At 47.1% G+C, this 26,985-nt stretch overlaps 1 protein-coding gene across 1 annotated transcript in view; it reads right to left on the reverse strand.

The window, feature by feature from the left end:
- Positions 1-251: 251 nt before the first annotated feature.
- Positions 252-26,985, reverse strand: part of CACNG3 (calcium voltage-gated channel auxiliary subunit gamma 3) — an 84,188-nt gene continuing 57,454 nt past the window's right edge. Inside the window, exons 2-4 of the mRNA XM_027126614.1 lie at positions 11,777-11,860; positions 5,779-5,919; positions 252-1,317 (exon numbers count right to left, since the gene is read on the reverse strand). Coding sequence (XP_026982415.1) covers positions 806-1,317; positions 5,779-5,919; positions 11,777-11,860 — 737 coding nt within the window. The 3' untranslated portion in view covers positions 252-805. The remainder of the gene's footprint in view (positions 1,318-5,778; positions 5,920-11,776; positions 11,861-26,985) is intronic.

Consider the following 26,985-nt stretch of genomic DNA (forward strand, 5'->3'; position numbering starts at 1 on the left):
AGAGCCAGATTTTTGAACACATGCTTGCCCCCAGTAGCTTCCCGGGATTTAGGTGAGAGACACACAGACTCTGACATTGGTAGGAGCACCCTGCTGGCCTCCAGAGGTAAAGGAGGATCCTTCCTAGTGGCTAGAATGTGGATGAGCAAAGCTCAGCTTCCAACACATACATGAGGCAGTTTGAGGGCAGGGCAAATGAGTTTGTAAATTTGTGCAGGAATTACCCAGAAGAAACAAAGCACCCCAGCTCTGTTGGTTACGACAAGGCAAAACCTTTAATACGTGAGTGCTTATTACAGTAGCTGCTTCAGGGCTCTGACATCTTTGATTTCTGGGCATGTTTTTCTAACACAGAAAGGTGAATGCCTCCCTCAGGGCCACCTGGGCCGTTGGTGTCCTGAGGATTTGGAGTGGACAATGGGGACAACTATGCACAAGTCTGGGGATTCGGAGATCCCCCCCGCCCCCCCCCCCCACCAGCCACCACCCGTGACTTTGAGTAAAGTCCTCTTCCAAGGAGGGAAGAATGTGGAGGTCCTTCCAGTAAAGAAGGAAGAAAGGAAAACATCTGGCACAGATACACAGAGAGAGACGTCATGGGATTGGCTTGAAAAGTTGGGGAGGGACAGAGGGGTTAGGACCTGGAGGGAGAGGGGCAAACTGTGGGAGAGGGCTGAGTCCATTTGGTTTCAGTCTTTGTAAAAAGTAATACCATCACGAGGACCATGCCATGCAACCTCAGAGACACCTCTGTCCACTTCCCACCGGGCTGTGCTGGGGTGGAGGGCAGAGGGCAGAAGTCAGTTCAGACGGGCGTGGTGCGCCTGTTGGCCGGATTATTATGCAACGACTCTTTGAACTCTTTGGGCGTGGAATTGTGGAACTGTAGAAAAGCATGGTCCCGGTCGGAGTTGAGGAGGGTCCCCATGGTGATCTTTGAGGGGTCCCGGGAAAGGGTGAACATTGAGATGTCAGTGGAGGGGATGGTGTGGAAGCCTTTGCTGATGGGGGACAGGTCTCGGGATCTGGGCTCTGTGGAGCGGGAACTTGATCGCCTCCGGAATCTATACCTGTAGGGTGGAAGGCGAGCAAAGGTAGATTTCTTCAGGAGCTCCGAGTGGGATTTGGCACGTAACTGCTGATGTTTTTCTATATAGATGTGCACAGCGACTACTCCTACAATTTCCGCGATGATGAAAGAGAAGGCTCCGAAATAAAAGGACCAGCCATAGGAGTAGCTCTTTTTGGAGTCACGCTGCCCGGGGTCTCCAGCATTGGCTGATATATAAACTATGATGCCAATGATGTTGCTTAACCCTAAGAGAAGGGGAGAGAAAAATACATCCTTTATAAACCTCAGAGGTAACTGTCACTTTTAGGCTGGAAATATCTATTTTAAAAAAAATGTGGAGTCAACAGGGAGAGAGGAGAATGGATTTATGGCCAGGAAATCCAGCTGCTGAGCTCTTCTTGCAGGGTCTGTCTCTCGGGAAATGAAGAATTCTGCCGCTCCATTCTGGGTGGGAAGCGTTCAGCTAAAGAATTCACCTTACTCTTTCAGCAAGTGCAGTAGAATTCAGAATGTATGTACTTTCCCTTGGAAGCAATTCATTCCCTCAAAGCTTAATCTTCAGCAATAAGTCATGATGATGGTAAAATGAACGAGATGCAGATCCCTGCCCTTGAGTTCCTCACCATTAGCAGAAGAAACTGACATGTAAATGCAATTACAGCAAAATATAGTAAGGGTTCTTCCAGAGACACATATGAAATGGTTCAGGAGCAAAGAGAGAAAGAGAGAATGATTACACCTCCTTGTTCTGAAGACAAGGTGACATCTAAGCTGGGTCCTGAACAACAGGAGATGAAAGGTGATTGACAGCGGGGTTGAGAGTGACTTACTGGTAAGGTTCTAGCTTGGATGAAGGCGAGGTTGTTGGTATCTTGAGCTAAAATAAGAGGCAGCAGAGAGAATAGGCTTAGAGAAGAGGAGGTGGGCTGGAAGTGCTTATTGGGAGTCGGAATGTGGTTGCTGAGTGGACATACATGGGTCTGGAGCTGCAGTTTGGGGAACGAATGGGGAAGGTGCAGTAGCTAAGTCTTTTTATCTGCACGGGATACGATAATGCTTTAGATTATCTGTTGTTCAAGCATCAAGAATTGGGGAACATGAAGCTGTCGTCCCCAGCAGACAAGGTCTGCTGACTTAGAGTCCCCTTGTGCCAACGGAATAGCCCTGGAAAGAGCTGCCTAGTTGCTTGGAGAGAAATTGATTCTCTAGGGAGTAGTAAGAAGAAACAGTAGAAACTGGGGGCCTGGGGGTTGCCCTCATCTGTGACTACTTCTCTCACATTATTGCTCCAAAGGTAGAATGTCTCTTTGTGTCCTTTGCTTTAAGGGTCTCATCCGGGATTTGATACCAATAATGACTCAGGGAGGTTGGTACATCACCTGGTGTCTCCTTGCCTCCAAATCCGGGCCACCTGTAGGGTGCTTCTAAATGGATGCTGTTCCTCATTACAGTTCCCAGTACCAGTTGGTAAATAACCATTTCCAATGGCCTCCTGAGTATCCTCTCCATTCCTTGAAGACCCCATACTCTTTCTGGGGGTCCCCAAGGTCTCCCTGGAGTCCAGCCACCAAAGGGTTAAAGCTTGGCATAGCAAGGGCCACCCCCACTCTGCTCCAGTGCTACCGTTCTGATTGGCTGGTGCTCACGCATTAAGGGGAATTCATATTTTGAATACAGTCTCTGGCCATATTCCATCTAGGACTTACCCCTTAGAGGGCAGGGCCAAGGTCTGTTTCTTCCCTGTCTCCTCTTGGCCTTCCCCAGCGCAGGCCCTCAGCAGGTAGGCAGCGAGTTCTAATCACTGAGCTATTTCTTAATATGGGGGTTGATGCAGCCAGCCCTGTGTCAGGCTGCAGGAAGCCACAGATTGAAAAACGGCTTCTCTTTCTGGAGTGTCAGTTTGGCTTGAAGATGAGTAGGGAAGACACATTCTTTTATATTAAAATGAACATGAATATAATGAGGAGAGAGCAGAATTCACATGAATTTTTAAGTCTAAATGGGAGACAGTCTTCAGAGACATTTCAGCTCACGGAAGGTGGCTTCTGGTGATGACCCCTGACTTCCCAGGGCCCCGTTTTCGCTCTCCTCTGCCCACAGGTAAATTTTGGTGGCAGAGTTTGAGAAGCCCTGAAAGGAAGTCTTGCTGGGAAAAAAACAAAAGAAGCTCAAGGAGAGGCTCGGATGTCAGCCCAGGTTAAAGCAAGCGGCCAAGCCAGGTGAGTTGCCACTTATTTCTAGGCACTGATGATGTGCCAGGCACTGTGCAGAGTCTTTATGTGCATGATCTCAATTAATCATTGCAACAGGCCTGCTTAAAAAAAAAACACCCCTCTTTTATGGATGAGGGAACTGGGACACAGAGAAGATAAATAACTTTCCAAGTCAACACAGCTGGGAGATGGCAGAGGTGGGATTTGAACCCAGGACTGTCTCTTGGCCATGGGTGGATTTAGATTTCAGTAAAAAAGCTTAGGAAGAACTAGATGTTAATTAAGTGGGTAATCACTTTCTCCCAACCATTAGACCGTAAGCTCCCTAAGGGCAGACCTAGGCTAGGTTTGTTCACTACTATGGCCTCCTCTCCTTGCCCAGAGCCTGACCCAAACAAGAGCACTGTGCATACTTGTTGAATTGCATCAGCATGAGAATTAAATTGTACAATGTATATAGTAGCAGTTATTATGCATCCAGCAGTTACTGCGGGCTAGATGCAGTTCTAGGCTCTTTCCATATACCAACTATTTAATTCTCTGAACAGCCTTAAATGGTAGAGCCATTATTATCCCCATGTTTCAGATGAGGAAACTGGGGCACAGAGTGGTTAAGAGACTTGCCCGAGGTTACCCAGCTGGGAAGTGGTAGAGCCATGGTTTTGCACCAGGTAGCCTGGCTTCAGAGCCCATGGTCTTGAGCATAATGCCTAGTGCCTGGCACATAATAGGTACTCAATAAAGGGTTGTTGGCTGCTTGCCTGAAACCACAGAACCTTAGCATAACTGAGCATAAAAGAGCCTTAGGGAGTGCTGAATCCTCCCAAATTTTCACTTTGTAGGTGGAGAAACTGAGGCTCTTCAGGGTCCTCAGGAAGACCAGTGGTGGGGGGATAGCTAGGATGAGACCCCCAGCTTCTGGCTTCCCCTCAGGGCTTTGCTGCTGCCCCTCATGTTCCCCGGTTCCCATGTGTCTAATCTACCTGCCATCTCTCACAACACCCCTTGTGAGAAGAAGGTTGCTGGTGACACACTCTCCCTCAACAATCCCCTTGGGGGACAAAATAATGATCTTCTCCTGTTTAGGAAACCCTCATGTCAGCACAACACAGCATCCTCCGGGTCAGTCAGAGCTGGAGGTCTGGAGGGGGCCACCAGCAACTAGAACGTGCCTCAAAGCAACACAGGTCCCTGGGTTTACCAGCTGTTACCATCTGTCCACAGAGAGCATCACCTTTGGGCTAATCTTATTCTCCTGACAAGATGGCGGCTTTCCCCCGGTCTGTTGCTTGAGTTGGTTCCCAGAGACTCAGAGCTGGATGCCATCCACTTTTCCCATTCCAAAGAAGGGAAAACAGTAGGGAAGAAACTTGAGCAATATCTTGGAGGAGGCCGGGATGCTGGGCTTCCAACTTTGGAACTATATTGTGTGGCTTTTCCAATGCTAGAAAATAATATTGTGATTTTTATGTTCAACCTCCTTCCAACAACCCTATAAAATAGGTACTATTATTATTTCCCATTTTACAGTCAAGGAAACCAAGTTATAGGGATTTGGTAACATTCCCAAGGCTCCACAGGTAGAGCCAGAATTCAAATCCAGGAGGATAAGCCCCTCTCACCCACCATTTTATACTCTTCCCCACTGTTTCTACCCCAGTAAATATTCTGCCGTTATGGGTCAAAGTTTGGAGGTCATCACCAAAGAGTCAAGCTCCCCTCCCTCCCACCCCCACCTTGTTCTTTGCCTCTCTAAAGCATTTCATCCCGATGGCATTGATTGGGGGTTGGGGTGGGAAGAGATTGTAAAGCGATGGTGGAGTGGAAACCCAGAGGGAAGAGAGGACGATGAGGAGGGTGGAGGAGGGATGGAGATGAAGGGAGGAGAGAGGGTGCAGAAATAGGACCTCTTCCTGGGGACTGCCTCATCCTCCTTGCCACCCTGTGTCACCTTCCGGTCAAGGCTACTATTGATGATAAGGTCTTCCCCGAGAGCATCTGGGGCTGCTGACTTTTACCTTGTTCCCAGAGATGCTTTGAGCAGTCTGAGGATTTGTGCGCTTGAAGAGCTGTGAACAGCATTTAAACCAGCAAACACAGGTCTCAAAGGGCCAGGGATAGTGTATGACGATGTCCAAGTGAACAGAAAGATGGACCCCTTTAAAACACACTGAAGCCATCTCTCAGGTCACACATTACACACACCATACTGCCCCCTGCCCACTATGTGCAGACATATACATGCACACTCTCATTAGTCATTCTCCGCCTCTCCAAGCTGACCTTCTCCTCATCTCCCCTCCGTGCATTCTCAGCTAGAATGTCAGCATCTTTGGTTCTAATTAAAGTCTTTGGTTCTCATTCTTAACACACAAGTTGAACGTTTTCTTGTTCCTTCCCTGGAGGGAACCCTGAATAGCATTGCTTTGTCCTGGTGGCCCTGCCTTGGGTCTGGTGTCTGTGATGCCCTCAGGGCTGAGACCAGATGCTCACCTGCAGAGACAAAAAAGATGCCCGCACTGAGGATGACATTGTGTCTGCTGCGGTGGAACTCGCTGGCTGCCACACAGAGCCCGCCAAAGAACAGCAGCGTGACACTGAGGATGGGGAAGACGCTGGAGGCCCTCACAGCCCCTGCGGAGAGAAAGAGAGAGGGTTCCCCCTGCACCCGGTCAGCCCCGGGATCCCCCCCTTCACGGGCATGGGGGTGCCTGGTTGGAGGACAGCCCGTGAGCAGAAGGACAGAGCCTGCATCTAACGTGGGTGCGAGACCAGTTCGGTCGCTCAGGGCCCTGTGCTTGAGGTTAATGCTCTTTAGTCACCATCCTGAAATTCTTAATAGCTTTACCTTGAATGTGTGTTTTATAAGTAACTCTGATGGGTCAATGGAGCATGTGCCCTGGGCTTGGAGTCTCTACTCACGTGGCATCCCACCCCCCATCACCTCCCCACCTCCCGTTCTCCTTGGGATGGGTACTCAGCTGCTCACTCCCCCACCCCAGCCAGAGACCACTGCCACCCTTGGCTTGTGGTGGGGGCCTGGGCATGGACGCTGGGAGAACCAGTGTTGGCTGAAAGCCCTAGGCACCTGCGAGGGTATGCACTCACCCCTTGAGTGTTCCCGTGCCGGAGGGAGTGTGACATTTCATAGCAAATAAAAGACACCATGACAGATGGAGAGAGAGATGGCGGAAGAAAGGAGATAGCTTTTTTTGCCTGCGTTTTGAACCAGGAGCCCGGGATTTTCATTTTGCACTGGCCCCTGCAAATCGTATAGCCGACAGGGCATCCTGGGACTCCCATTAGATCACAAGCTGTTCACCGAAACGCAGAGTCTGTCCCAGCACACGCCTACATTTGCGTAGTACTGAGTCTGGCAATGCCCATTTGATACCCATTTAGTCACTGAATAAACAAATGAATTTAGTTATTCATCCAACAATATTTTTGGGCACCTACCAAATGCCAGGTGCTGTGCTGTGTCCTGGGGTACTGGTGGAAATGTTTAACCACCCCAAGGGTGCAGAGGCTGCCCTTCTAAGGGGAGGCAGGGGACGCTGGCTGAGGGCTGGAGCAGCAGTGTCCTAGAGACCCATGTGTTAACTCTTCAGCTGCTGGATCACAGAGAGGCCCTAAGGTTCTGGGGCAGAGGGACCTTCAGGTGGGGATCCCAGTATTTACCCAGCCAGCATAAGAGTATTTCCTGGAACACCTGGGCCGGAATATCAGTTGGATAAATTCTGCGTCCATTGAGGTACCAAAGAGCTAAAGTCCTGCCCTTATGGAGCTTACATTCGAATAGAGATGACGGGCAGGACCCACTACCTAATTTGCAGGGCCCTGTGCAGAATGAAAATGCAAGGCCTCTTGCTCCAAAAGTATTAAGAATTTCAAGATGGCATGGTAACTAGACTTATCCTGGTGATCATTTTGAAATGTAGAGAGGTACCAAATCACTATGTTGTGTAATGGAAACCAACGTAGTAGTGTTGTACATCAGATATACATCAAAAACAAACAAACAGACTCATAGAAAAAGAGATCAGATTTTCAGTTACCAGAGGTGGGCTGTGGGGAGGGGGAATTAGAGGAAGGTGGTCAAAAGGCACAAACTTCCAGTTATAAGATGAATAAGTACTAGGGATATAATGTACCACATGATAAATATAATTAACACAGCTGGATGTTATATATGAAAATTAAGAGAGTAAATCCTGGGTCCTCATCACAAGGAAAAAACATTTTTTTCTATATCTTTAATGTTGTATCTGTACGAGGTGATGGATGTTCACTAAACTTACTGTGGTCATCATTTCATGATGTATGGACGTCAAACCATTATGCTGTACACCTTAAACTTATACAGTGCTGTATGTCACTTATATATCAATAAAACTGGAAGAAAAAATAAAAAAGGGTGACCGTCAAAAGCAAATTAAAAAAAGAAGAAGAAGAATTTTAAGCTAGTGAGAGCAGAGCATGGAGCCAGGTGTGGGGCTCTTGAAGGATGGTTAAGAACCCAGGCCTGAGCTGACTGTGCCTTGGACTGGGGTGGCAGACAGGTGGGGAGAGGTGTCGGACTCAGGATAGATCCTGAAGGTAAAGCCAACAGAATTGGGGGTGGGATGTGAGAGGAAGCGTTGTTGAGCACCATGCCTGGTGCGTAGCCAGTGAGCCGGCAGTGGCGTCTTTATAATCCCGGCACGCCTGCAGGGTGAGCAGTGGGGCAGCAGGAAGGTGGTTGGTTCATCTTTGGTGTGGAAGTTCAAAGCTCACTGTTCAGAGCTTTATGTCCCTGCATTTATTGTGTGTTTTCCTGTGGGTTCAGCTGCAGCCCTTCCTATTGCTACTGCGTGGCGGTGCTCACGCTGCGAATGCAGAGGACTGGTTTCCACAACACCAGGACTGTTTTTGTCTGTTTGTTTGTTTTTCATTTTTATTTATTTATTTATATATATATATTTGGCTGCGTTGGGTCTTCGTTGCTGTGCGTGGGCTTTCTCTGGTTGTGGTGAGCGGGGGCTACTCTTCCTCGCGGTGCATGGGCTTCTTATTGCAGTGGCTTCTCTTGTTGTGGAGCACGGGCTCTAGGCACGCGGGCCCTGTAGTTGTGGCACGTGGGCTCAGTAGTTGTGGCGCACGGGCTTAGTTGCTCCGAGGCATGTGGGATCTTCCCAGACCAGGGCTCAAACCCGTGTCCTCTGCATTGGCAGGTGGATTCTTAACCACTGCGCCACCAGGGAAGTCCTGTTTGTTTGTTTTCATGGGAAAAGTTTTCTGCAATTTTGGTAGCTGACTTAGCCTACTGGGATTGCCTGGGAGGGCCGATGGAGAACGGGGGTGAGGGGTCGACGAAAGCAGACAGGGGTGAGGTTCTCTTCATGAGGAGAAGAAAATGAAAGAGTTCTAGCTTTTGCTTAAGGATGGCCACCCCAAGTCCCCCACCATTGGGGCTGGGCAGACCAGGGTCCCAGTAACTGTCCCTGCTGCAATGGGGAAGTTTGGGAAGGGGCTTCAAACTGCCTAGAAACCTTGATGGGAGAAGTGAGGTGTAGGGGGAGGGATCCTGGCTGCCCTGACCCCTGGGACCGTGATCAAATCAGTCCCCATCCTAGCTTCAGGCCAGTCAGTCACAGTCCTGGCCCAGGCCCGGCTTGCTCTGTGCTTCCCTGCTCCCACACAGGCTTGCAGGAGGGAGGGCTGGCCCCCTGGTTCATTTAGCTCCCAGGTCAAGGGGGTGATCCCTGGGAAGTAGGTGCTGGGATCTTGGGTGGCCGTAGCTTATTTATAACTTCTAAATATTTACACATATGACCTATAGGTTTCCATGTGAACCTTGGCCCTAGGACCCACAAATATTAGGGGTGGGTCTGTCCCCAGTGATTTCAAGCATGCACAAATCTTTAAAGCGATCATTTGCATTGTGTACTTGATGGGAATTGCTCAAATATTCAATGTGATGAGTTAAATTGATTAATTTTTTCACCTTTAAAAAATTTTTTTTAGTTTCAAAGTATGATTAAATTATGATTATGCCCGAAGGAGATGATCTGAACATTGGAAGCTACTGAATTGTGTTGGTTGTGTATATTTGAAATGTGTGGCTATGAGATATGGGAATGTGATTGTTTCCCATGTGGTGGAGGAACCACTTGGCAACCAATTGGTGGCCAGATCCCACCTCTACCCCACAAGTGAGATAAGAGCAGGTTCTATAAACTGAGGCTACGGGTGTCAGTCTCACACAGGACATGCTCTGCTGCCATTTTCTCCTAACTCAGTTTACCCTGGATTGTTTTTTGTTTTTTTTTTCCGGCTGTGCCACGGGGTTTGTGGGATCTTAGTTCCCCGACCAGGGATCGAACCCGGGCCCCCTGCAGTGGGACAACCAGGGAAGTCCCTGATTAAATCTTCTGCTATAGGTTTAAGCTTCAGCCTCCCTAACCACACATGAGAAAGAGGAAATAGCAGAATAATCAATGTGCAGAACCCCACCCGACCGGGGTGTGGTCACAACAGGAACTGGCAGCACGTGTGCTGGATGGGCCCGGAGACCCCTGCAGGAACGTGACCCTGGCGCCACGTGACTGGCTCGGGGATTCCAAAGTTCCCTGCAGGAAATTCGTGTGCTCGGGAAGGTCCCTCCTTAACTTGGTTCTGTGGCTGATGGTGAGGACCTCCACCTTCCCAGAGGGGAGAAATATATTTTGTCGGAAAAGCGATGGATCTCTTGGAAGAAATTAAAATCAGTTTTGCAAGTTGTGAAATAGAGGTCGCAGTTCTGTTTAGTCCCCAACAGGGCAAACATCAAAATAGGAAAGAAAAACAAAAACTACAGTCACTGTGGTAAAAACCCCACTGGAGATGACTTTAAAATTATCCTCAAAAGGAGGTTCAAGTAATCTACCCCAAACTTTGGTCAAGCTACCTCTCTAAACGTGGCCTCTATTCCCACATCAGATCCTTTTAAGCTGCTCATGTAAGTTCTAGTTGGCGTTTGGGTAAATCCTAGTAGATGGATAAGGACTGAAAAAAGAGAAATAATATGTTTTAAAAATTAGCTTAGGGCTTCCCTGGTGGCGCAGTGGTTGGGAGTCCGCCTGCCGATGCAGGGGACATGGGTTTGTGCCCCGGTCCTGGGAAGATCCCACATGCCGCGGAGCGGCTGGGCCTGTGAGCCATGGCCGCTGGGCCTGTGCGTCCGGGGCCTGTGCCCCGCGGGGAAAAAGACAAAAAAAAGAGGCGCCCCGCGCACAAAAAAAAAAAAAAAAAAAAAAAAATTAGCTTAGAAATGACTTTCTTTCGTATGGACCCCTCGCACCACTTACATTGTTATGCGATTAAAGGCTCGTGTTTAGACCCACTGCCCATCTGTAGACTAGCAAGCGTGAGTAGAGCTAACAATGACTTTAATTGTAACAGCACTCTTCTTGAGCTACGAGTTACAAGCATAACCCGAATAGCACAATTTCTTGAAGTTTTTATGTATAACAGCAGTTTAAAAAAATGTTACATTTAACACTCTCTAATAGTAAATTAGTCAATGCCTTAGAACTTTTCTTTTGAGTGAACTTGACACACCTCCCTGTTGAAGAAATTCTATCTAAATTACATTAAATCCCCAATTCTCTGTGCCTGGATTAATGTCAGGCCTGTGGCTGCCACTGGGCCTTGACCATTGCTCATCCCATGCCCCAGAAGAGAGCCAACACGTATGGCTTCGTGAGTACATGTTGGCCCCGGGCGGAGCGCAGTGTGCACCAGCTTATTTAATTTTCATGACCCTGTCAGATGGATGACATTATCATCTTTATTGCTGACTATGAAGAAAGGTGAGAGATGAGAGGCAAAGCAGCCTGGCCCAGGTCCAGCCCAGCTAGTAGGGCATCACAGAATAAAAGCCCGAGTCAACCAGGATCCAGAGCCCTTGCTCTAAGCCAGCACACTGTTGCCTCCTACGTGCTGCGTTTGTGACAGTTCCATGTCATATCCGGGTTACTGACCTTGGGACAATCTAGGGGGAGACACTGGTCCTGCCCCAATGAGATTGAAACTGAAGAGGGGTGAACCTTGGTTTGCTTTTATTCTCCCAGGCCTTGCCTCTTAGGACCTCACCCATTAGCACCTCACCCATTAGCACTTAGCCCATTAGCACCTCAAATCAGCCCTCTGGGGAAGGTGAAAACTTGTATTCAGGTTGAAGAAAATCCTTAGATTTCCTCCTAAGCAGACTAAAAAGAACTTTTCAGTTTTGACACAGCTCCCTTTTTTTTTTTTCCTATTTCTATTTCATTGAAATGAAAGAGATTCAGATGTCAGAACCACCTGAATGTCTCTGTCTAGTAGCAAAGATTTTCCTGAAGCTTCTTTGCACGTATCCATTTCTGGGGCTGGGTACTGGGGAGCCTCAAACTCAGAGGCAGCTGGACAACCTCAGGGCAGCCCTCCTCGCCCACCCCTCCCCGGGAGGACCCGCGAAGGGGGAACTTACGCAGGAGATACTCAGCCGTGTCCTGTTCGTAGTCAGCATCTTCGGGGAAGTGATCAATTTTCTTGCACACGCCTCGGAAAGCCCCTGTGGAAACAAACGTGGCCCTGAGCTGGCGGGGGAGGGGTGGAAAGAGCCCCTGGGGCCCAGCCTGCATCCTCACCCCCACAGTGAAGATGCCTGATGGTTGTTGCAGGCTCTGCCTCGGTTGGCCCATCAGCATCTTTCTTAGGGCACAAAAAGGAGATCGGTAGAGGAAAAAGATAAAAATAAAGCCGAAGATGGAAACTTTCTGCTTCCTAGATTTTGCATAGATGTTGGGATCTATTTAGAAGGGCAAAGAGCTATGAAGCATAAGGATTCATCATGAGAACTGTCTTGTCTTATCTTTTTCTTTTTTTCCCAATTAGTGAGGGGAAAGGGGAAGAGGAAGCGGAATATATATATACACACATATATTCATATATACTTATGTATATAATATATATATAATATATATATATTTTATATATATATATATATTTATCTTCCCATTTTACAGATGACGCAGCTTGAGGCAGCTGGCCATAAGAATTTTGCTTGAAGTCATACGGGTAACTAGTAGAGCCAAAATTCCAATCAAGTTCTGCTGACTCCTTGGTGTGGATTCCAGGCATGGATTCTGGAGTAACCCACTCTCCCTGATTGGATAATGCTCATATCTGACACAGGACCGCCCCCTTCCCCGCTCCCCTCGCCCAGGACCACAGCTTGCTGTGCTCTGCGGTGTGGCTCACTCCTTCAGGGGGCACAGAATTGCGCAGGTGCACCCTGGGGAAACTGTCAGCATTTTCTTTCCTTTTCTTTCTTTGACATCAGCCTGACTTAACTTGTTGTGGGTGTTTGTTAACTAGCCAATTAACCAATCTCTGGGGCAGCTAATGGCTCTGCCAGTTCTCATAAATGACAAACAACTTCAGAACCTCTCACCACAACACAGCATGAAATTATGCCTTATTGTTCTTGTCGCTGCCGGCAGAGACGGCCTGGAGGTGAGGGGCAAGGTGGTGTCGTGGACAGTGGACAAGGTTTATGTTCACACGTAGCTGGGCTTATATTTTAGAGTAGTTACTATAAGAATTAAATAAGGCCATATATGAAGATGAGATAATTTTCGCAAAGCTCTAGGGACTTCATGATAATGGCCAGCACTTTTTAAGTGCTTCTAGCGGGCTAGGCACAGAGCTGAAACCTACATTCTTCTCTCATTTACTCTCATCCACTGCCTTAGGAGATAGGGACTATTCACACTGATATTTGATGATAAGACAACGCAGGATCACAGAGGAAAGAGAGTTGTCACAGCTGGTGAAGGGAAGAATCAATATTTGAATGGGCTTTACCATTACAATATGAAGGTAGCCGTTATTATTATGCCTATTATTAACTCATAATAATGAGTGCCATGTAGTTTTTAAAATTTATTTTATTGAAGCATAGTTGATTTACAATGTTGTGTTAGTTTCTGCTGTACAGCAACATGATTCAGTTATACATATATATACATAATTTTTCATATTCTTTTCTATTATGGTTTATTACAGGATATTGAATATAGTTCCCTGTGCTATACACTAGGACCTTGTTGTTTATTCATTCTGTATATAATAGTTTGCATCTGCTAATCCCAAACTCCCACTCCATCCCTCCCATACTGCCCCCCGCACCACCCCTGGCAACCACAAGTCTGTTCTGTGAGTCTGTTTCTGTTTTGTGGAAGTTCACTTATGTCATATCTTAGATTCCACATATAAGTGATATTATATGGTATTTGTCTTTCTCTTTCTAACTTACTTCACTTAGTATGATAATCTCTAGGTTCATCCATGTTGCTGCAAATGGCATTATTTCATTCTTTTTTATGGCTGAGTAATATTCCATTGTGTGTGTAAGTGTGTGTGTGTGTGTGTGTATCTCGCATCCTCTTCATCCATTCTTCTGTCAATGGACATTTAGGTTGCTTCCATCTCTTAAAGAGTGCCGTGTATTTAACACATACTATAAACAGGCTCCAAACCAGAGGCATTTCACAATAAATGATATGATATGAGCCCATCCTCTTGGTTCTGATTCTCTGCTTACCAGGCAAAGAATGGACTCAGAACCAAGAGGGCGGGGTCTTGGAGAGAAGGCTTGAAGACTCAAGGAAATTCTTGGAAGAAAAACAAACTCAGAACTCCTTCCCTAATATTGAAAGAAGGCCTTCATTTTTCTTGTTTGGATTTTAGCGTTTCATTCACAGATTCCTGTTTGCTTTTAAGCCCCATCGCCTTCCAGCTGGCTGGGTAACAAATCAGAATAAGTCACATACGTGAAGCACTTACCATCTACCACGTGCCATTCTAAACACTTTACATGTTTTATCCTCTCTAGCTCTCAAGACAGCCTGGGGAGGTACCTGGTATGATGAGCCCTATTTTACAGATGAGGAAATCTGAAGTAAGTGATTTCTGCAAGGACACAGCTATAAGTGGCACACTCAAGGGTAAGTCTTCCAGACTCCAAGGCCAAGTTCATAGCCACTACTGTGAATTGCACTCTCTTCAACACATTTTAGAGTTGTAAGCAAAACCCTTTGCCAGATGGCTTTATGATAATTTCACGGTCCATCCACTGCTATGAACGGGACCAGTTGGTTTTTCCATCCACCGTGCTTTTTCCATGATGTGCATCAGGGGCCACGGAGCAGGACAAGGATGGTGGTTGTGGGACCACCTATCATTAGCTGTTTTACATTCTCCACGAAAGATTTCATAGGAAGGAAATGTTCAGCTGAAGATTAAATGTGAAAGCTACTGAAACAGACCAGTCAGAACCACGTGGGGATAAGGAACTACACACGTGCTCACATCTGCTTGTGAAATGGGCCTTACCTAAGGTGGCTTAAGGCAGCCTGAAACTAGGAGGTGGAGCCAGCAAACACCAGTAGCTCCTGGAGAAACAGTCACGAATTTTAAATGGTCTAAAGTGTCCCACCACCTGTTTTATATAGCCCACAAGCTAAGGCTGGTTTTTGCCTATGTAGATGATTAGAAAAAAATCAAAAGAAGAATACTGTTTCATGACAAGTAAAAAAATACATGAAATTCAACTTTCAGTGTCTATAAATAAAATTGTATTGAAACACAACCATGCCCATTTGTTTATGGTTTTCGTGCCAAATGGCAGAGCTGAGTAGTTGTGGCAGAGACGGCAAAGCCAAAAACGTTGACCCTCTGGCTAAGGAAAATTTTGCTGATCACGGTCCTGGAGATTTCAGTCCTGGGAAGTAGCACAAACTCTGGGAGGGCAAAAGTGGAAAGCAAACAGGAACTTGGGCCTTCTTGGGACTGGAGGACGTACTCCAAGCTGGTGATTCTAAAGCAGATAATACTCATCTATGGCGAATCTGGGTTGCAGAATGGTTTGTTTAGTGTATTTGTTTTGTTCTGTTTTTTACTTGTAGCATTTTATTGTATTTTTTAAAAATTAAATATGCTGCTGCAATTTAAAATTCAGGGTATGTCACATGAATGCTGACTTGCAGCTTCTCTTGAAAAATGGGGCTCTCTGTCCCACATTTCCATGGGAAAACAATCCCTAGCAGCCGGGCCTCAGCAACCTCCCGCTTTGGACTGGGTGCCAGCTCTCTAGTTGGCCACAGTTGCCCCCACCTCCCCAGGCCCTATGTCACTTGAGGAACCTATGGAAAATGACCTCTCCAAACCTCAGTTTCTTCTTCTTCTCCAGAATAAAGATAATAACAATAATAACTTCATGCGGTTGTCATGAGAATTAATTGAAGCTGTAATAGTAGTTACAGCACCTGGTGCTGTACTCAGCAGTTTCCACAGAACTCTATTAAAATCAGGTAATGACGTAAGGCACTTAGTACAGTTCCTGGCACATGGTAAGAACTCAATAAATTATAGCTATTCCTACCATTGGTGTTGGTAGGTATTTTAGGACCAGAAGAGACACATTGGTGCCATGGTGAGATTTTAAAAAGCAATATAAAAGGAAAGGGAGGGCTTCGCTGGTGGTGCAGTGGTTGAGAGTCCGCTTGCCGATGCAGGGGACGCGGGTTCGTGCCCCGGTCCGGGAAGAACCCACATGCCACGGAGCGGCTGGGCCCGTGAGCCATGGCCGCTGAGCCTGCGTGTCCGGAACCTGTGCTCCGCAACGGGAGAGGCCACAACAGTGAGAGGCCCGCGTACCGCAAAAAAAAAAAAAAAAAAAAAAGGAAACGGAATCAAGACTTTCCCTGAGGAAGACTCCACACTGAAAATGAAGCTGCTGGCACAAGTCATACACTCATCAAAAAGTGAACTTGGCCATTCATATAAGTAGCATATTGCCAGCTCCCAGAAATAACCACTATTTAGCATTTCTGTATGTTTCCTTCCAGGCTCCCCTCACATCCCCCACTGCTCCCCCTACCCCCAGGCTTCCACACACACATTGTTTTATAAAATCAGGATCTTGCTGGTCTTCTTTTTACTTACATTTTCTCATCAGTACTTCCCCACATCAGTAAATCTAAGAAAAAAAGGATGGGATTGGACTTGCCCATGAACTGCAGAGGCTGGAGCCAAAAGAGATGCTGAAAACAGGTACCCTGCAAGGATGAAGTTAGGATACAGAGATAAGCACCGTCCTAGCAGAGTTGAGGCTAAGGCACTGGGGCAGAGAGGAGCAGAAACCAGGAACGTGGTAAACCAGGAGAAGGATCAGTGGAGGTTGGTCTGGGGGACAGATCCAGTGGTGACTGGTGAGAGGTGATGGGAACCCACAGTAGAGCACATAGAAGAGCTAGGCTGTGAGAATCCACAGACTCCAGGACCCCAGGAAGAGGTTTGGAACAGCAGGTAGAGCCAGGAGAGATTTCCCAAAGTGTTGAGGTGTAATTACAGAGACTGGCTATGGGGTGACAACAAACTGGGCAGAGAAGGACAAAATCCTGGGCAGAGAAGATTGTGCTGACGGTTCTTCTCTGGCTCAGACAATGGAAGGATTCTTCCTTCCTATGAGGAAGGCACCTCCTTTAAACCAACAATCCTTCTCAAAGGTCAAACCCTAGAAATAGTCCCATTACAATCAAGAATGAGATATGAATACCCACTATTGCCTCTATGATGTACCATGATTCTACAAGCTCCAGTGCAAGAAGAAATAAAACAAAATTAAGAGTTATACGCAATAGAAAAAAAAATACGGTAAAGTTATCATTTTTCCAGGTGATAGAATAGTCTATTTGGGAAGCTGGAGGCAATTTGCTAGGGAAAAAATAGTAGAATGAATTAAAGAACTCAAGAAGTTGGCTTCTTCTAAGACATTAAACCATACAATAAAGCTGTAATAATTAAGTCATTGTGGCACTGACATTTAAAAGGAACATTTATTAGGATATTTTTTCAAAGAAGAGAAATATTACAAGGAAAATAAGAAACAGTCCATTATCCCGTATTCAGATAATCCCTGTTAAATTAAAAGAATATATGTATGTAGTTAGAAAATTCAAACAGTATATACAGAATGGCATAAGATTAAAGTAACAGCACTTCCCTCATCACCAAAAATTCTCTCACTTGATAACTTCGTAGAGTGATTTTTGTTAACTGAATGTTGAATAAAATCATGTCTAAGCTGAGATCTGAAGGTTAATTAAAAGTTAATCAGAGTAAAGGAGGTGTGTGCCTTCAGGCAGAGTGGAATAGTGTATGAGGTGATGAGAGGGAGTGAGTGAGGTGATGGGGGTGAGTGAGTCCCCATCTGGAGGGGGGGTAGTAGTTCGGGGCTGTCAGAGGATCAGTGGTGGTTGGTCTGGGGGACAGATCCAGTGGTCACTGGTGACAGGTGATGGGTACCTGGGGTAGGGCAGATATGAGAACTGGGCTGTGAAGATTGATTGATTCAAACTTTTTCTCCTCCTTCCTTCCTTCCTTCCTTCCACCCTTCTCCCAAATTTATCAGACACCCACAGTGTACCAGAGTTGTTTTAAGTCCCAGGAATTGACTAGTGGCCAAGACAGAGAAGATTCTGGTCCTCAGAATTTACATTCTCACTGGAAAAGAGAGTCTATATAGTCAATAAAAGAACAAGATAACTGTGCTCTGAAGGAAGCCCACAAGATGATGTGATGGTGACTGTGCATTGGGTGGGGGAGATGGTGGGCAATTTGGGGCAAGGTGGTTCAGGGGGACAGGTGAGCTCAGACATGATAAAAAGAAACAGTCAGTTGTGTGAAGAGCCAGGGAAAGAGCTTTCTAGGCCAACGGCACTGCAAGCACACAGGCTCTGGAGTTGGGAATGAGCTTGGTTAGTTTGGGGGACAGAAGGGAGGCCAGTGGGTGGAAGAGGGCCTATTGTGGTGGCGTTACCGGGTCCCTCAGCTGCCCTTCTAGCTGCCCCTTCAGCAATGAGGTCTCTGGAATGTCTAGGAGGTTGGGTTGCACAAGGACCAAAGTCAACTCCATCTCTTCCTTAGGATCAGGGTAACCTAAAGGACCTATGTGGTCCTGAGTGGCTTCCAGACATGCAAGGGAGGAAGCCAGGGTGGGGAGGGAGCCCCTAAAATAGGACATTTTTGTTTCTAACTGTTAAAGCCCTTGTTCCGTATCTCCCGGGAAGGTGGTGCTTCCACGTTCCGTGGCTCAGTCTCCATCCTGAGTATTTCCTTTCAGATCCGAGTACTGCGGGCACCCAGCCTGATCCTGGGAAATGGCCATCAACAGTCACAAAGTGGGGATTAGGCTGTTTTGCTGTGAATTTTTACAAACAAGTCAGATTCTTGCAATCTGGAACAACAGAGCCTGCCCCCTCTTCAGCACGTACATATTTGACCTGGAGAGAGGTCGTGTGGTGCAGTGGTAGGAGCAAAGCTTGGAGCCCTCAGGCCTGAGTTCGAATCTCTATTCCACCACTTACTAACTCACTAGTTGGGCGACCTTGGGTGAGTTATTCATTCGCTTGAGCCTTTGTCTCCTCATCTGTTAAAATATCAATAATCTGCAGATGTTAGGATTTCTCCAAGAAGTAGGTACATTATCTGCTGTTTGTTTAGATGTACTCTGGGCCAGGCACTGGGTTAAGGGATCTCTGGGTACTGCTTACCACCCCGTGGAGCAGGCACTCCTACTGGTCGTAGGCTGGGGTGAGGAGTAAGGATTCTGGAGCCAGACTGCCTGCATGTGAGTGCCAGCTGTGCCGCGTATTAGCTACAGGTTACTTAACTTATGTGTGTCTCAGTTTCCTCATCTGTAAACGGAGAATACTAACGGTATGTAGCTCGTGGATTTTTTTTTTTTTTTTTTTGCGGTATGCAGGCCTCTCACTGTTGTGGCCTCTCCCGTTGCGGAGCACAGGCTCCGGATGCGCAGGCTCAGCGGCCATGGCTCACGGGCCCAGCCGCTCCGTGACATGTGGGATCTTCCCGGACCAGGGCACGAACCCGTGTCCCCTGCATCGGCAGGCAGACTCTCAACCACTGCGCCACCTGGGAAACCCTGTGGGGTTTAATGAGGATTAGAAGAGTTAATATTTGTCAAGTGCTTTAGAGCGATGGTAAGTATTGTGTGTGTGTGTGTTAATTCAGTCAATCCATTTCTAGATGGGGAAACTGAGGCCTAAAACTAAGGTCTGTCTAACTAACCTCAGAGCCTGAGATCTTAGCAAAATCCCCTAAGTGGCACTAACACAGCGCTGGGCACCAAGAAGAGGGTTAACAGGGACAGCTCTTAATGTTATTTGCGAACTCTGTTTCGGGCGTGGGGGGAGAGGAAGCCAGGGGGAAGCTGGAGATCGTGTCTCCTCCCTGCCACCCTCACATGGACATATCTACACATGGGTAGACGTGTGTGTGTGTGTGCGTGTGCGTGTGCACCCATACAGGGCTGGGCCAGGCAGGCAGCCCGAGGAGCTGGCGCACCCCAGCAGGAATAGGCCTAGACCACCTGCTGTACCAAGTTTGGGCGAGGGCCAGACAGAGCTTTTCTGGGTCAGCTAAAGACAGCTCTGCCTTTACGGGTTTGGGCCTCAAGTCAGGAAATACTAGACCCAGAGCAGAAAGACCTGGGGAAATGAGAGAGCCATCCAAGGCCCAAGCTTTTCAAGTTTGCGGTCCTGAAGGGAGACCCTGAACGGGGAGCAGCTGTCCCCAGGATGTCCCTCCTCTGATGGGAGGAGATCCCATTGGCAGAGCCTCTAGTGGTCTTCAGGAGGAGCCCCATCCACCTCCCATGGGCGGTGAGTAGCCCACATTGACGGTCCTGGGCACAACTGGGTGGCTGTGGCACCACCCAACCTGACAAAGGATCACTTCTGAGCAGTTCTGGACCGTTACCATGTGCTCAGAGTGAGGGTGGATCCTCCTAACCAGCCCACCGAGCCCAGCATCAGTGCCCAGAACCTGGTCCAGCCCAGAAACACAGCCAAACCAGTGCCCAGAGCTTGGCCTCATCTCAGCCACGAGTCCAGCTGAAATGCCAGGCCCCTGAAATCCAGCTCAGAATCAAAACTAAGGCTCACTGGAGACCAGGGCTCTGGGTCCAGCGATACAGGTCTTTTAAGTCCCCATTGTGGTGAATCCGCCTTGAGAAATCAGGAAAGAAGAACAAACATCAGGTTTGTTTGTGCCCCGGACGTACTTGTGTTAAGAAAGCAAAAGTCACCACCTGATTGTAAGAATGTTTGGTTTCCTGGTGTTAAATATCCTCTTTATTACAGAGCATAAGTTACCTTAAAACAGTGGTTCTCAACATGGGCTGCAAATGGGAATTACGGGGGCTGGGGACACAGCAGGAAAATACCAATGCTCTGTTCTATCCCTGGAGATTCTTACTAATTAGTCAGGGCATCTGGAGTTTGCAGAGCTCCCCAGATAAGTCTAACTGTTCAGCTAAGGTTGAGACCCACAGCCTTTAGGGGAGTTCCCTCAAAAATAGGGACCATTATTTCACAGCAAATAATAAAGTTCAAAGATGTACTTCCAGGTTTATCTTGAAAACGAAAAGATCATTATGAGAATATGTTTATTTTGTCTTATCTTTTCTTACTATGCACTAGGGTGAACGAAAAAGTAAGTTATGTGGATTTTTGGTGGGAGGGGGCATCCTTTGTCTGATAAAATCACATGATGGTCCAATATGAAATCTTTCACTTTCCCAGCTGGATTATAAAGTCTGACTTTCAGAGCAGGATCATAAAGTGGGTCATTTCTGCAAAAAATATTTGAGCATGTCATCATTTTCTCAAGGGCTTCTCTTAATCCTTTAACATTCAAATCACCGGATGCGCCTATCACATCATCACTCTTGTCGGTTTGCTCTTCTCGCATTGTTAACCAATGTCCCTCTGCCAAGCTCTCGGCCGCCCATGGCTGGCATGTCACACCACGCCAGCAGATCTTCAGCGCCCCTCACATCCATCTCATGAAGTCCTGTGCATTTTGCGAGATATGCAATCTCACTTTGCAATCATTTCTGCCTCCTATTTGCATTGTATGGTCACATGCTGACAAGAGCTGGCAATCAAAGAGAGGCTGCCTGGCAAAGACCGTGAATTGTAGGGTATTAAACGGGGGTGGGGTGGGGTTGGAGGTGTGTTTGAGTAGAGACTGGCTTTATAAATGGTCAGGTGATGAATCACATATTCACATTAAGATGGAGTTTGCTGGCTTGTCTGTGCAACCGCACGTGTGCAGGGATTTGGATAATGAATTCACGGATAATGAGGACCCTGAACTAAACTTGGTCTCTCTGAGCAAGACGAAGCACTTGGGGTTTCAGCAATTACGGCCCACGGCTCCTAATAAGAGCACCATTGGAGTGAGTGAGGCAAGGAGAAATAAACATCCTCTTCTGAGGTTCCTGAACTGCTGTCAGTGCACATCCTGAATTCAGTCTTGTTCAACAGATGTCTACTGGGGTGCCTGCTTTGCATTAAGCAGTGTCCTGGGCACGTCGGATTCATCAGTGAATGAAATAGTGTAGGTTCCGGATCTCAAGGCTGTTACATGCTAGTGGGGGAGAGACCGAAAGTGAACAAATAAATGAACAAAACAAAGGTTTCTGTAAAAAGGAAGAGGTAATTTCAAATAGTGATAAATGCCATGAAAATAATAAACCCCAGAGAGAGAGAGAGTGACCTGGGGGCAGTGGGGGGAAATTGTGAGATTGGGTGGACAGGGAAGGCCTCTCTGAGAAGGTGACCCGAGTGACAAGATGAAGCCACTCAAGGGAAGATTTGAGGGAAGAACTTTCTAGGAAGAGGGCACCACAAGTGCAAAGGCCCCAGGGAAAGATAATACTTAGTGTGTTTCTGGAACCAAGGGGAGTGCAGGGAGCAGAGTGAGTGAGGGGGAGGCAGGATAAGACCAGTTCCACGAAGGAGCCAGACGATGGAGCCCCTTCCAGGCCAGGGCTGGAAGCTGGAAAGGCGTGTGGTCCATGCTTTTGGAGGACTTTACACATGTGAGAAACACAATCTGATTTATAGTTTTAGAAGATCTCTTCGAAGATGGCAGGGGCTTGCAGAGGAGCAGGAAGGGAAGAGCATCTTCAGAGGAATCACTGAAAGCCATCCTGAACCTTCTGAAGAAGTAACTGCCGATGGCGGAGGAACGGCGGTCCAGCCAGAGTCCAGCCACATCCACCCAGAGAGAGATGCTCCGTCGAGGGAGTGTCCTGCCTTAGAACCAAGTGCAGGAAGTAGAGCTCAGAGCAGGGCACTGTGGGTGCTACCTGTCCTTTGCACCCAGTTCTAGGCCTGATTTATTTTGAAGAGCCTGGTGTTGGGCATTTTGCTTCATCAGCCCCTCTGCTTGATTTGGGGTAAAATCTTTCCCTGGTCCTTAATTATTTGGTTGATTGCAGGCCCAACTGGAACACCAGCCTAGCCCAAAGCCCAGGTCCTAGCCGGTCCTGGATCACAGAGCCGACAGCCCGGCCCATCCTAGCCAAGACGGCAGTTCTATCCAGTTCTGTGTTCTAGATCCCCTTTGCAGCCTGGCACCCAGCCTGGCACCTGGAACTTCACAGGCGCTGGTGTAGGATTAACCAACTATGCAGAATAAGCCACGTGTTTAGGGTACCAGGAAAGCAGGGGTACAGAGAGAGAGAAAAAAAATGAGAATTGGAAATTAATTGATATTTGACTTTGACAAAAGATCATTAAAATAGCCCAGAAAAAACTCCAGAAGTGCGTTGATCTTTCTTATGTAATAGCTTAGTATTATTATTTTAGTATCGGATTATCTATGAGGGTGGGGTGGCCACCATAATCATTTCAGTGCTTCTAAAAATCATCTTAATCCTGCCTTGGCAAGCATTGGCAGGAATCGAGATCCCATCCATTTCCAGACCACACAGGTAGCCGTGGCCATGGCAGGGGCTCTGGGGAGAAGGCTGCGGCCCCCTCCTCTCTGCTGCTTGTAAGTGGTGACATTTTTCCTCCAGAGGTGCCTGCAAACATTGGACCCACCTGCATAAGAATCACCTGGGCTCTTAGGAAAAAAAGCACATTTATCGGCCCCCCACACGACTTAGTGATTTAGGGAGAGTCTGAGAAACTTCTTCTTAGCAAGCTCCTCCAGGATTCTGATGAGCACCGGAGTCTGAGGGCCACATTCTGCAGCCAGATGGACGCGTGGTCACTGTCACACACACAGACGACTCGGCCTCTGTGGGTATGTGAGACCCTGGCTGGGGAACAGGTCCAGACAGGGTTTTGGAGGGTTTGTGGAGAGCGATTCCCTCTTAGAAGATTGAGGTTGAGGCCATACAAGACTTTTCCTCAACTAGTGAGCATCACACAGTCCTGAGTCCCTGCCCCCGGCTGTGAGCTCAGAGCAGCCCATTCTTTGGACTTGGCCTTCACATTCCCAGGCGCTAGCAGTTCCCAAAGGCAGCGCCACACATGGTCACAGAGACACACTGACAGACCTGAGGGACATTCATTGTGTGACTTGGAATCTACTCCTCGTTACTGGACCCCTTCATTTGTTCTTTAACTGCTGTAAGCAGCGTGTAAATGGCACACTTACACTATAACAGGTGGAGGTATGGGGTTCAAAAGGTTATTGTTATTTTTTAATAGACTTTACTTTTAAGAGCAGTTTTAGGTTCACAGCAAAATGGAGGGGATGGTCCAGAGATTTCCCATATCCTCCTCCCCCGACACATGTGTAGCGTCCCCGTTATCTGGTACCTTTGTTATAACTGATGAACTTACATTGATACATGGTTATCACTCAAATCCATAGTTTACATTATGGTTCATTCTTGGTGTTGTATATTCCATGGGTTTGGACAAACATGTAACAATATGTATCCATCATGATAGTATCACACAGAGTAGTTTCACGCCTTAAAAATATCCTCTGTGCTTCACCTATTCATCCATCCCTCCACGGAACCCCTGGCAATCACTGTTCCTTTTACTGTCTCCGTAGTTTTGCCTTTCCCAGAATGTCATATAGTTGGAACCACACAGTATGTGGCCTTTTGAGATTAGCTTCTTTCACTTAGTAAAACGCATTTAAGATTCCTCCATGTCTTTTCATGGCTTCATAGCTCATTTTTTTTTAGCACTGAATAATATTCCATTGGATTTGCTACAGTTTATTTATCCACTCACCTACTGAAGGACATCTTGGCTGCTTCCACATCTTGGCAATTGTGAATATAGTTGCTATAAATATCCATGTGTAGGCTGTTGTGTAGATATAAATACCAAGGAGTATTTGGGTAAATACCAAGGTGTGTGATCCAGAGTACGGTGAGAGGGAGGGGTGTGAGTAGGACAAGGTGGGACGGGAGAGATGAGAGGAGGTCAGATGGGCTTTACTCTGAGGGCCTGGTTTTACTCCAAGTGCAGCACAGGTACACATATACCAAAGCATCCTCCAAAGTGGCTGTTCCATTTTGCATTCCCACCAGAAATGCATGAGAGTTCCTGCTGCTTCACATCCTCGCCAGCATTTGGTGTTGTCAGCGTTCTGGATTTTGGCCGTTCTAATAGGTACTTGTAGTATCTCATTGTTTTAATTTGAATTTGCCTGAAGACACGTGATGTGGAGCATATTTTCATATGCTTATTTGCCATCCGTATATCTTCTTTGATGACATGTCTGTTTTGGTCTTTGGCCCATTTTAAAACCAGGTTCTTTGTTTTCTTATTGTTGGTTTTTAAGAGTTCTTTATATATTTTGGGTAACAGCCATTTATCACATGTATCTTTGGCAGATATTTTCTCCCAGCCTGTGGCTTATCTTCTCATTTTCTTGACATCGTCTTTACAAAAGGTTGTTTTTTCAACCCTAATTTGGCACTTTCTTCATTAAAAAAAAAATCCAGAAAAGTTTTGTTTTTTGTAAAGTGACATCTTTTAAATCGTGAGGGACCTGGGCTCAGTTTCTGCCCCACTGCAATCTCTGTGAACATGTTGCAGGATCAAACCCACAAACCTGGAGTCTATGTTGAAACTGTCCAGATAGAAAGCCACACTTTCGAAATTTTGTGCCATTCTGACTCCACTAACCTGAGAAGGGGGAGAGAGATTCTCCTGTATCTGTTTCCAGCTACCTTGGACTGCTCATTTCAACCTTCACTGGGCAGCTCTGCCCACACAAACAGATTTGCTCCCAAGCAAATCCATCCTGGGCCCTGACATTTATCCAGCATCTTTAACTCTTTTCTATTCATTAAGCATGGGTGGTGGCCATGGCAACCATTAACTGCACCTGACATCCAGGAATAGTTCTGGCGTTTCGAGCAAACACCATCCTGGGATTTAGTTCTGCAAGATACAGAGCCTGGCTTCCTCCCTGTAACCTGTGCGGACGTCATCGTTTCTCCCCTGAATCTGAGGTGCCCTCCAGGCCTCTTGCCTGTCTGGGCAGGAGAAAGAATGTGGGGCCTCTTCCTCCAAATCCCCCATTCTCACTGCCCACTCACCCACCAGAGTCCTTCTGAGTTGCAGTATGATGGGGGTGAGGCAGGGGGCATCTCTAGGTGGGATGAGTCTAAGGGCGGGTGTGTGTGTGTGTGTGTGTGTGTGTGTGAGAGAGAGAGAGAGAGAGAGAGGTGGGGTAGGGATGCCCCCACCTACCCCCAGGGGAGCATCTGGAGTTATCAGAGGTGGATACAAATATATTTTAGAAAAGCAGAGAAGGTAAACGGGCCTGGTGCCCAGTGTGGATATGTCTGTTTGCCTGTGTGTGTGTTTTGGGGTGTGGTATATGTGTACCTGTGCCGTACTTGGAATAAAACCAGGCCCTTAGAGTAAAACCCATCTGACCTCCTCTCATCTCTCCCATCCCACCTTGTCCTACTCACACCCCTCCCTCTCACTATACTCTGGATCAGCTATTCTCAGACTTTAATATGGGCACCTTGTAAAAATGCAGATTTGAAACCCGCAGGTCTGGGAAAGGGGCTGAGATTCTGCCTCTTCTGGGATTTCCAACCAGCTCCTAGGTGGTGCAGATACTGCTGGTCTGTGGACCACACTTTGAGTAGCTAGGTCTGGCCCAGGGGCTCTCATTCCTGGCTGACCCCAGATCACCGAGAAGCTCTTAAATAGTACTGGTGCCTACGTCGACAGATGAATGGATACAGAAGATGAGGCACATATATACAATGGAATATTACTCAGCCATAAAAAGAAACGAAATTGAGTTATTTGCAGTGAGGTGAATGAACCTAGAGTCTGTCATACAGAGTGAAGTAAGTCAGAAAGAGAAAACCAAATACTGTATGCTAACGCACATATATGGAATCTAAAAAAACGGTACTGATGAACCTAGTGGCAGGGCAGGAATAAAGACGCAGATGTAGAGAACGGACTTGAGGACACGGTGGGAGCGGACGGGGGGAAGGGGAAGCTGGGATGAAGTGAGAGAGTAGCATCGACATATATACACTACCAAATGTAAAATAGATAGCTAGTGGGAAGCAGCCGCATAGCACAGGGAGATCAGCTCAGTGCTTTGTGACCACCTAGAGGTGTGGGATAGGGAGGGTGGGAGAGAAATGCAAGAGGGAGGGGATATGGGGATATATGTATACTTATAGCTGATTCACTTTGTTATACAGCAGAAACTAACATAACATTGTAAAGCAATTATACTCCAATAAAGATATTAAAAAAAAAATAGTACTGGTGCCTAGACCCCAATGCAGACCAGCGGAATCAG

This window comes from Aethalodelphis obliquidens, unplaced genomic scaffold (assembly GCF_003676395.1).
Source record: "Aethalodelphis obliquidens isolate GAN/ISIS:26980383/991018 unplaced genomic scaffold, ASM367639v1 scaffold30, whole genome shotgun sequence".
Classification (NCBI taxonomy): Eukaryota; Metazoa; Chordata; class Mammalia; order Artiodactyla; family Delphinidae; genus Aethalodelphis; species Aethalodelphis obliquidens.